The 12,302-nt window shown below is 24.1% G+C and overlaps 1 protein-coding gene across 8 annotated transcripts; it reads left to right on the top strand.

Moving 5' to 3' along the window:
* Positions 1 to 2,060: 2,060 nt before the first annotated feature.
* Positions 2,061 to 12,302, top strand: LOC102680158 (putative uncharacterized protein DDB_G0292292). 8 transcript variants are annotated; one of them, XR_004149582.1, is made up of 7 exons: positions 2,061 to 2,228; positions 2,338 to 2,747; positions 2,856 to 3,231; positions 3,314 to 3,481; positions 5,150 to 5,297; positions 5,609 to 5,800; positions 12,280 to 12,302. XR_004149582.1 is itself a non-coding variant. In XM_006610457.2 (5 exons), the coding sequence occupies exons 1-5, from the start codon at positions 2,138 to 2,140 to the stop codon at positions 3,688 to 3,690; spliced, it is 1,068 nt and encodes a 355-aa protein (XP_006610520.1). In that variant the 5' UTR covers positions 2,061 to 2,137; the 3' UTR covers positions 3,691 to 3,731. The 8 variants fall into 8 exon arrangements, 3 of the variants coding, with proteins under 3 accessions (XP_006610520.1, XP_006610519.1, XP_006610515.1); XR_004149581.1 differs by having other exon boundaries at positions 5,150 to 5,364; XR_004149580.1 differs by adding an exon at positions 3,602 to 3,691 and having other exon boundaries at positions 2,338 to 3,231.

Raw genomic sequence — 12,302 nt, 5'->3', positions numbered from 1 at the left:
ATTGTTATTATTATTATTATTATTATTATTATTATTATTATTATTATTATTATTATTATTATTTTTGTTTCTCGAATGTAATAAAAACATGCGTTTTTACATTGGTTGCACCCAACATGCACTGAATGCAACTTCTTCGGTTTGATGACCCGTCTAAATGCTGTTACATTGTTGTATATTATATTTAAAAGAAAAAGGAAAAAAAAGAAAAAGAAAAAAAAAAGCGTTCGAAAATTTGTATTTATTGCAATGAGTACGACCAATGAGTACGAATTTTCTCTGCCTTCGTTAGTTTTCAACTGTCCTGCGTAAAAAAAAAAGTTCACCAGTAAATTTTGTTGATCATCATTGAAATGTTATATATATATATATATACATTACATTTACACATATGTACATATACATAAATCTATACATGTGTATAAGTATTAGTGTGTAGAAAGACGTTTCTATCATTTGTACAACAAACGATGATTATTATCATTATTTTATTATCACTACTATTATTATTACTATTAGTATTAATGGAAAGGATCTGTTGATAGCGTGTATTTCAAATTTTCGCGCGCATTTTGCTGAGACTTCAGATCAATAACTTTCCCTTCTCTAAAATATATTAAAAAATCACGGATTTTATTTCATTGATCATTATTCATTATTTATCCCGGAAGACAAGGAACTTCAAAGAATGTACATTATCTTGAAAACTATAACTATTTTTCTAGTTACTACACTATGTAGAAATACGAATTTCGCGGGTCGGACATTATTGTTTTTATAAAACGCGGTAGAGCGTAAAAGGAATCATCGTATTTAGTAAAACTAAATTATACTATATCGATTATGTCAATCGAGCAATATATCAGTGTTGCTTCTTTATTTCTTTTTTTTTTTTTTTTTTTTTTGACCCCCGGTTTTTAGTTGGTCGCGTCGCGCTTGTTTTTTTTTTTTTTTTTTTTTGACCCCCGGTTTTTAGTTGGTCGCGTCGCGCTTGTTTTTTTTTTTTTTTTTTTTTGTAAATATAGCGACAATAAAGGATATCATTAAAGAAAGAAAAAAAAAAAAAAAAAAAAAAAAAAAAAGAAAAGCAAGTGCGAAGCGAACCAATTAACAGCAGAGGTTAGAAGAAGAAGAAAGAAGAACGAGAAGAGCATGATTACGAAATAAATTAGACTGATTATTTTCTTGATTTTATTAGTAATAAATGTTAACAAGAGCGTATTGCGAAGCTTGAAAGAAAACAAATGCAATCACTCGTTAATTTTTTTTTTTTTTGAAAGAACGAAATGTTTTTTTTGTCTCTCTTTTCTTTTTCTCTTTTTTTTTTTTTGTACAAGGGCAAGAGAAATATGTTCTTATTTTTGTGATTCAGTATTGGAAAAATTTGTAATTGTGTTTTCTTATGATATACGTGATATTAAATAAGAGTGTATGAATTAGAGCGTATAAAAAGAAATAATTGAAATTTTGCATTGTGTGAAATATATATATATATATATATGAAAAAAGAGGAAAGAAGCAAAAGATGAAATTTATGTTTAAAAGTTTTTTTTACATTATCGTCTTTTGCGAACTCGAGTTACGAGAAAATGAACGAATAATTGTTAAAATAATTTTCTGCCATGCCTTCAATTATCTGATGTCGATGTTATTTGATTGCTTGGCATTAAATGATATCACTTGCGCTACAAAGTTGAGAAGATCACTTGTTTTTTTTATTGGTCCCTTATTATCATCACATTCTGATGTTTCATTTGACAAATATCATTTTTAAATTGTTTTCATTTTTTTTATTCTTTTTACAAATCATATTTGATTATGATAAAATTATTATCGAATTACTTAAAATTAATTGCAAAAAAATCTTTATTCCAACTTTTACATTAAAAATTATAATTTTAATCAATTCTTGTTTTAGATTTTAGGATTTTTTTTTTTTTAATAATAATTTTTATTGGCTATTGTTCTTTAATAATAGAAATTCTTTAATAGATATTATAACGTTACAAATGTTTGTTAGTAAATAGAATATGGAAGGCTAAATATAACGTTTTTCTTTCTCGAGATACAAAGAACGGTTAAGTGTTATAACATATATTGAAACAGCTTCAGAAGGTCAAAAAAAAAAAAAATATACATGGAACTGTCGTTTTCGACTGTCTTTAGACAGTCAGGAAAAGATACAAATATGGAATCGACGAACTCTACCATGGATTTGGCTTATAGTTGTGAGTATTAAGGACTTGTATCAAAAAAATTAAAAAAAAATTATTAACATTTAAATCAAAAAGTGATAATATTTTTTTAAAAATAAAATAGTATTATTATTCTATTCAGTTTATAGTGAAAGCTCAAATTCTTCAATAAGTTTAAACAAAGCGATGCTTATGTCAGTCGATGATAATACGTTAAATTCTAACAATAATAGTTGTTATCATTCGTACGTCGAAGAACAAAATGAAACGTTATTTGAACACACCGATAGCACAAGTTTAAAGCCTTTATCCAATTTTACGATTAATTCGAACTCGGAACAAGAAAATTCAGATAATTTGGAAGATACACAACATACAAATATCGAAGAAGAGAATCATGAAGGATATATCCCATTAAGAACGCTGTTAAGAAACATGTTTGAGGAAATTTTAGGAAAGTATAATGGAATCACAAGACAGTCAAATGTAAGTTCGACTAACAGAAGTTCAAACAGTGACAATTCAATGGATAATTGGGATAATACAGATGAAGTAAATAATAATCTTTTAGTTTGTCAAACACAAAAATCTAGTAATATTGTTATAACTACTATCGATAATGTAAAAGATCCTGATAAAATTATTGGTTTATCTTCACAGCATATATTAGATTCTAGAAGCATAAATACAATATTAGAAAATTCCAATGAAAGTTCTAGTAATTCACAGATAAATGATAGTTCTAAATGGTCTGGAAGATTAATAGACAAATTGAGAAATTTCACTTCTCACAGAAGAGAAAAAAAATATAGAAATCATATATTTATTACCAGTGATATAAGCAATGAAAGTATATCTTCGAGCATATCAGGTGATGTTAAAAAAGTAACCGAAGAAATTTTTCAAAAGGCAAATAATTTATCAATGGATGATTCTTTAAAATTAAAAAGTAATGATGCAACACCAAATAATGAAAAAGTAAAATCTCCAATAAAAAAAAAACGGAGAAGTGTATCTTTACCGAAATATATGGAAGGTTAGAATTATTATGATAAATGTATTTACATCATTATTTTTATGATTATAATTTTTATTATATGATTATAATTCTTCTTTAGATGAAAATACTGAACAACAAAATGAGAAAATATTAATTAATAATTCACAAAAGAGTTATACACCACCCTATATAAGAAATAGATCAAATTATATAAGTACATCACCGATTAAACCAGTAAAATACTTAAGGCAATATTTTGCGAATTTAGATAATAAAAATAATAAAAGTAAGTAATTTTAATAAATAGATTTTAAATAATAAATTTTTAATATGAAATTTATATCTTATCATAAAAATTAATGCAATAACAATTTATTATTAATACGTATCTAATTTTTTTTGTTAGAAAATATAAAGCGGTCGCCAAAGCTAAATAAATATATAAGAAGACACAGAATACCTTATATACGTGTAATACCTGCTACACCAAAATAAATTATGAATATATATAAGTGGAATTTATTTTAACGTAGTAAGAATTATGCATATATTATTACTGCTTAAATTAACATATGTATTAATACACATATGTATTAATAATTTATTTTAAAAACAAGAAAATTCTAAAAAAAAGCTATAACATATTTTTAATTGTGATTAAGAATATGTTATTATATTTATATTTTATATTTATATTTCTTTCTTTATTTAATTTATTATTTTATATTTATATTTATTTATTTTATTTATATTTATATCAATTTATGAAAAGATATTTTATATTTATTATATTTAATATAAAGATATTTTTAACTATAATTAAGAATATATTTATATTCCTTCATAAAATTATTAATGTATATCTTTTCATAAAAAAGTAAAAGAAAATTTTTTAAATGAATTGTTAGATTATTAAGTTCTAAATAAATTGTTATAAATTATATGGAAATAGATAAATTCGTAATCATTCTTTGCATAATAATTAAAAAGTATCCTAAAATATATATGCATAATATTAAATGTGTTCAATTCACCCTATATTTTATACTCATGCACCAAGATCAAAATAAAAAATCAAAAAATGAGAGAAGGATAGGAATAAGTTAAAAATTGTAGAATCAATGCCAGTGTCGCAGATGAAATAAGATAAAAAGAATAAATGATAAGAAAAGAATAAAGATAAATAAAAATTGATCGTTAACGCCATCTATTGCCAATGATATCTCTCTAAAAACAAGTTAAAATAGAATAACAATTGAAAACAAACGCTATCTTTTTAATATCAAAAAGATTCTGCAAAAATACTCAAAAGATAGTGCAGATCATCAATTTCTATTCTTTATTTCTAAAGAAATATTTTTTATCATCAATAGATGGCGTTGAACATCAATTCTTATTCTATTTCTAAGTCCCACTATTTGCTTTTCTTATCTACGTGTTTGTTTCATCAGTGGCATTCTGAAGATGGCGTTGATTTAACAATTTTTATCCTATCTTTATTTTTATCCTTCTTGCATTAATTGTATTTCTATTGCATATTATTTGCAATTTATTGCATATTATTTTGCAAAATTTACGTAGTCAACAGATGACTCTGATATCCAATTAACTTTATTTTTCTTTATTAACTAATTAACCTTATTAACTAATTAAAAAATAGAATGATTTCTAAAAATTTCTGTTCGAGTTCTGTTTAACGAAATAATTTATCAAAAATCATTTATCGATTATCGATTAATTAATCTATTTTGTGCAGAATTAATGATAATTAAAATTAAATTAGATTATAATACATAAAATATATTTTTATTAAATATATATGGAATATTTATATATATAATAAAATAATATATAAATAGTATATAAAAATATAAGAAAAAATATATATAACGAAAATTGTATATTTTAATCGTACTATATTTCGAATAATTCTAGTAAATAATTAAATTTTTAGATATAATAAGTTCAGGTTAGAAATTACTGGTCAATTTACGACGTCATCGAGTTAATTGGTAAAAAGGCGATTGACCCGAGGTAGACAGAGAGACAGAGGTCACCATCCTTCGAAACAACACATCCTTCAGTGACTTCCGGTGTGCCGCGTATGTTTATGAATCATTTTGATATTTCTATATCAATGTTCTTACTCGTCTTTTTATTCGTTTTTACGTAAGTTTCACACGCAATAATTTATTATAAATTATAAATAATTTATTCGCATATTGAAATAATGGAATTTCCAGCTAATCAAATTTTTGACTTATATATACTGTTGTGACCAAATTTCGGCAAATTTATATATATATATTTTTAAATAAAAATGAAGAAATTTAAAATGAAAATTTAACTCATTCCAAATATACTCCATTAATATATTTTTTGGATAATTGATAATAAAAGATATTATTAATAGGTTAACCAGCCCATAAATGATTTTTGAAAGACCTTGTAATTCATGAGGAATCTATGATGGACGATCCCTGCCAATGTATCGTCTGGTGTCAAGTACTCATTGCAAAAAATGATCATCCTACTGAAACATCCTACAAATGTCCATCTTATCGTGAAGAAACAGTTATGCGAAATAAAACGCTAAGAATGCTATGTAAGTAATTTTATCCTTATAAAAGTTGTAGCACATAGTAACAAAAAATAAAATATGAAATTGTTCTTATTACATTTTTCATTAAAAATATATTACTTCAGATCTGAATTCTTTAGATTCTTCGTATCGACTTATCTTCATTCTGCTACAATAGCCAACAAAAAGATAGTACGTTATAAAAACATAAGATATTCGACTAAAATGTTATTATTAAGAGATAAATATATTTTTTGTCTATTCTATAATATGTTTCATATAACCTGGATAAAATATAGAAAATAGAAAAAAATATATACTTTAGAAAAAAAATTAGTTTCAATTATGACACAATATACAAGACTCTACATTTTAAATTTAGGTTAGGTTTAATATTCCATCGATTTTCACATATTGTCATTAACAATAACATTGATTCGAATGATATAATCTCAAAATTACAACTTTTTTTTCTAATTTTAAATTTCATACGTATTATAATAAGTACTTTTCACATTATTCTATAGATTATTCTCATATTTCCATTTTTTCTCTTATATTCGTATACAATTCTATCTTTCTCTTACAAAACAAAAATTAGATTATATATATTATCTGTTGCGTTAATATTTCCATACGTTCTCTAGCTAAATATGTAATTTCTCATCAACTATTCATTTAACAAAAGGCAGTTTTATAATTGTCATATTGGAGAAGTGTCGAGTTAGCGCCAGAATTTGCCGTGGTTCCGGTGTTGTACTTCCTGAGGACACCCACTTGTCTTTGGCAGGATGAACTCATCGCGTATATCTCTTGTTCTAACGCACTTTTATCTTGCGGGAAATGGCTGGTCGTTGGCCCACGTTATTCTTCTCAGATATTGATATTGATACAATGTCCCTGTGTTGTGTATGTGTTGTGTATATTGTAGTTAATCATTGTTCATATAGTTGTTTTTTTTCATTTTCTTTTTTTTTTCTTTTTTTAAATTATCTTTATTTAATTATTAATTTAATTAAATATCTTTCTTCAACATCCGAATCAATTTATATATATAGTGAATAATTTTCTATTATACGCAATAAATTATATTTTAAGATATATATATTATGTGGATTTTTATAGTTTTATAAAGTATATTTATTTATAAATTTATATATTTTTGATAAAGGCAATTTTTGTATTAAATTAATATAGCTGTTTGTGCATAGTAAACAAATGACATAATCTCATTTAAGATTACATAGACATAACCTCATTTACAAATTTCGTGCTTTCGTATAAAAATTAATATAATCTATTGATATTTACTATTGCAGATTACCAATTTTTGTTGATCAACTTTATATTTATGAATTATATCAAAATTGCAATATATTTAAATTATTGAACTTCTTTTAATCATAATTGTAATACTATGATAAGATTAAAAATATATAATGTAATTTCAAAAAATTCAAATAAATAATCCCAATACAAATTTATTAACAAATTAATAACATAAAAATTGTTAATTCAATATTTATATATTCGTTTTTTTTTAATAATATTTTTATTTTATTTTAATAATTTTATTTTAGAACAAAATAGATATAATAATTGCAAATTTTTTTTAATTTATCAACTTACAAAAAATAAGACAATAGATAATGTATATTCTCTATTTTTATAAAAAATTAATATTATTCTTAAAGTGATTTTTGCAGTGGATTTCTATTAGCTTGTAAAATACGAAACTATTCAAGGTTTCAACCAAGGCTCTAAATTTTGAAAGTGAAAGAAGGTAATTTGATGAAAAGTTTGCAAGAATCATTGCTATGTGTGGGTGTTTCGGATGTATAAAGACAGGGTCGAACATGGATAATTGATATCCATGGTTTTTTAGTGGTCAATTAAATGGAACATTTTTAGTTTTCTTTACAATGCTATTCACTGCTCCTTGAATTTATAAATAGAAACGGGAGCAGTTGAAACATAGTGGGTATTTTCAGTTGAATGAATAACACAAGAAATGGAATAAGTTACAATAAAATGAACATTTATTTATTTAAAAAAAATTGATAATAATAATTATTTTATGAATCTATAAAATTATTTCAAAAATTTTAAAAATTAATCTGAATATCAGTAATAAATGAATTGTAATATTATTTCTTATATTATTATAATATTATTTCTTCAATATATTGAACAAATTTATTTGCTTTAAATCTAAATAGAACATTAATAATAAAATGAGTTATTAGTTATTATTGTTTCAAAAATTTTGTTTAATTCATCTTTGAAGAATTTAAAAAAATTTTTAAAATCTTGATATAAAATATAAATAAAATATAAAAGCTTTATTTATATATGTACATATATATATAATTGAGATTATAAATTGTGACATTTGTATATTGCGAATATACCCACAATTATACCCACAATTATACATATATTCAAAGTATAAGGAGGCAGAAAAGAACATTATGTTCAAATATTCATGTGTAAAAAATATATATATATATTTTGCAATTCTTTTAAAATAAGCTAGGATTTCGTCATCGAATTTCTATGGTGATCAGATCATGATTATATTAGGAATGATGATGAACAAAATATTTGTTATGCTCGATTTTTTCAACTAAGGTTTACTTTAATAAATATTAATTCAAATTAAAAATATTAAAATCAAATTGAAAATCAAATTTCTTATAAAAATAAATAATACTTATTAATATGTGAAATCTAATAAATTTTTAATGAAGATTATATTTCATAAGATTATAAAATTGAATTCCATTAAATATTGTGTCATTTTAACAAAAATTGTTGTTTCTTTTTTTTATCAAAGATGTACATTTTAATTATTATTAAAGATAGACAATATTAATAAAATAGAAAATAATAGCCTTCATTAAACCTTACTGATAAAATAATAATAATAATATGACAAATATTAATAAAATAGTAATAAAATTTATTGCATGACACATTGAAATATAGAACACATAAGGATATAATGTAGCTTCTGAAGAGAGACAACAAGCGTGGTAGGGATATATCAGTGTTTCCCAACCTTTTTTGATTCATGCTCCATTTCAATATCTCAAAAATTTGTATGCATGTTTTAACAATAATAATTCATTAAGTTCTGAAAAGTATAACTTAAATATTCTGCCCTGCTTAATTAAAATATCCAACTTCATTTTTATCATTTTTTTATATTTTAAAATATATCAAAATATTTGCTCTACACGTTCTTTAATTTTTAAATGAAGTTACAAATTTCTTTATAATGATCTATAATCTGGTCTAATTTATTTTTCCTAAAAATGACGTAAAGAAAATTGTAAAATTTTAAATTTCTTCTATGTTTTGAAATATTAGATATTACATTTAAACCAAGCGGTATTTAATTTTAATTAATTGTTTCTCTAAAATATCGAGATGGCCCCTCTGTGGCTTACTCCCCACGTTGGGAAACACTGGAATACATGGTGGGTCGAAAGTTGAAGGAAAGTAGCGCCAGTCGCCCGCGGTACACCGTACGCGTGAGGGCTGTCCGCGTCGTCTTTCTTCACGGTGTATAAACACTGCCATTCGTTTTACTCACAACTGTCACAACCGATTAAGTGTGATCGTGAACGTGACCGGTATTCATGATAATCCGGTAAGAATCGTTATATTCTACGATAAAAGTATATGTTGCGAATTTTTATGGTTAGAAACGCGCGATCCTTGATCGAAATACCATCAGAACGTACGAGACAAAGATCGTTGTTTCACGATATCTTTATACGCGACACGGTGACGATGGTTAGTGTCGTTCGAACTATATTGTGAATTTCATCGTGTGTTTCGACGATGGATTTTATTCGAACGTGACTTTATTTCCTCTTGTTCAATATACGTGATTGTGAGAAACTACTATAGTGTATTCACGTGTACGCACTGAACCGTAGAAGTGGCTTTCTAATGTCTGATAAATTGTTGCCGAAATAAATTAAATTTGTTTAGTCTCAAAAGATTTCTTGTTTAAATGACTTGAATGTGTTCGATCTCCATATCTGTGTTTTTTTTCTTCCTTTTTTTATGCCAGGCATTACTCGAGCCTCCCTAGGGATCGTATCCTTTGTGATGCACGTGCTTCCATTTTATCGTGACAAACTTCAGCTTGGTGGGTGACTAAAAAATTGTTGAACTGTCTCCTCTGGCTACGATTTATATTCGTTTATATTCATTTTATGGTTTTCAATTGTTGCAATTATATTTTCTCTTTAAATTATACTTTTATAGAATTTAAAAATTAAAGTGATTTATTGTTCGACAAATTTAAATATGAAATTTATTTAAATATATAAATAAATGTTATAATTCATCTCAATATTGAAAAATTCGCGAATTAACCTAATAAATCGTGTATTATGACTATCTTGCCGCTAGTGGTAGTATGATAATTTGTTATCTTCGACTGTGGCAGCCATTTCCGTTCGTGGCGCGTTACTTTGCGTCGATGTTCAAAATTAGCCCTATCATGTTAACCTGAATAATTTATATGGTCGTAGTAAATTCTTTGAATCTTTTTTATACTCTCAATATTATTCATATGCTATTCTTTTAAGGTTAAACTTTAAATCTGCATTTAAAAAATAGATGAAAATCCGTAATTAAACGAAACTTTTTTTTAATCAATGAAGTATATTATATTCAAAACTATACGCGTTCATTTTTAGAATTCTCAGAATATTATCCCAACTTGACGAAAAAACTTGTCTTATTGGAGTTTAATTTTAGCCTTCTAGATGCGAAGAAAAATTGATCGTGTTGTCTGCGAATAAATTCCATTGCTAATTCTGACTGATGAAATTGACGTTTGTTATCATTAACAACATGCCTCAATTTTTTTTATATATCTTAGTTTTTATTTATAATTTTAGTTCATACAATAATGCATTATTTTTAGATTTTAAAATTTATTAATATTTAAATCAAATATTTAGAATTAATTTCTCTAAAAATAAAATATCGTATGAAAAAATTTTATTCCATATTTCTATTTAATTTTTTTATAAAATCATTTTTATCCAGAAATTGCATGATATTCTGTAATATCGTTCTGTCTTCACGCAATAGAAATTATAATAAAGTAATGTTTAATTGTAACATAAAAAATTAAAAAAAAAAAAATGAAACAAGATTGAAATATCATACAATAAACGATAAATTACGAAAACGTCAGTGCTTCGATTAAATAAAAAAAAATGATATTTACATATCAATTAGCATAGTTCTTGGTAGGAATTGAAAGTGTGTGCAATTCATTCATTGCTCTACGACTTTTTCATCGCAATTTCCTGCAGTTGTATCGTTACCTCCTATCCAAACAAAAGCACATTTCTGAAACAAAGAATCTTTTTACTAAAACAAAATATTTAAAAAAATATAATTAATTATTTTTTTATAACTTCGGATTATTATTTCATATATAAGGTTATTATATACAATGTGAAATTTCTTCCCATAATACACAATTTATATTTTTTTATTTATAATCATGTGAATAATTTTCCATTTATTATTCATTTAATATCAAATAATATATTATTAATTAATAATATATTTACATCTTTGCTTGATTGATTTGTTGACTGTAACATTGATTTGTTTAATTAAAGTGTATTGTTGCTGTCTTTATTCCTCTCTAATAAGTTTTAAATAACAAAAGTTGTAAATAGTATTTCGCGAAAAAAGAATAATGATTTTTTTTAATTTTTGAATAATAATTGATTTTTGTAGTATAATGACTTTCTTTTTGAAATTGTGTTATGTACAAAACATTTATTTTCTTGTCATGAATAAACATAAATAAACGATATCTTGGTTATTAATATGAAAATAAAAGAAATTAGAAAGAGTAGATATTAAACAGCAAAAGATACAAATTAAATTAAATTATAAATTTGCTCAAATTAATTATTCATATCTCTTACAAAAGTTGTAAATATATTTTCCCCATACTCTTTTAATATAACACTCTTTATTTATTTTTATTTTTAAACGATAATTGGTGCAATGTTCATTAATCTTTTTTATACGAATGATAAATCATATCAATATAATATCAGCTTTTCAAAGTCATGAATTTTCTTATCAATATATTTTTAATATTTTTATTTTTCTAATTTTTATTAACTAAATTCTTAGATTTAAAATAAAGTTCTAGATTCTTCAAATTTTTGATTAATGAAATATATTATATATATATATATATATTATTAATTTTATTATAATATAAATATAAATATATGTATCATATCATAGTTGAATTTAAATCGAACAGAAATTGTCGTTTAATTGTTACGGATATTCTTTGTAAATACATATGTGTTATATCTTTTATCTGGAGATATTTATCATAATAAAAGAAACATATCAATATCCTTACGTATTTGATAACAATGCGTTTCCAAAACGTCAAGCGTAGATGTCGTTAGTGCAACGTGCTTCATATTTTCTAGGGTCACAGCGAAGAAGCATCGAA

Source organism: Apis dorsata, unplaced genomic scaffold, assembly GCF_000469605.1.
Source record: "Apis dorsata unplaced genomic scaffold, Apis dorsata 1.3 scaffold_74, whole genome shotgun sequence".
Lineage (NCBI taxonomy): Eukaryota > Metazoa > Arthropoda > Insecta > Hymenoptera > Apidae > Apis > Apis dorsata.
This window is presented reverse-complemented; position numbering and strand designations above follow the sequence as displayed.

Bases quoted from the DNA above. Each gene is read 5' to 3' on its own strand.
- LOC102680158 (XM_006610452.2), top strand. From the start codon at position 2,138: ATGGAACTGTCGTTTTCGACTGTCTTTAGACAGTCAGGAAAAGATACA. The intron at 2,229-2,337 runs GTGAGTATTAAG...TATTCTATTCAG, and splicing joins CATGGATTTGGCTTATAGTT to TTTATAGTGAAAGCTCAAAT. The intron at 3,232-3,313 runs GTTAGAATTATT...ATTCTTCTTTAG, and splicing joins TTTACCGAAATATATGGAAG to ATGAAAATACTGAACAACAA.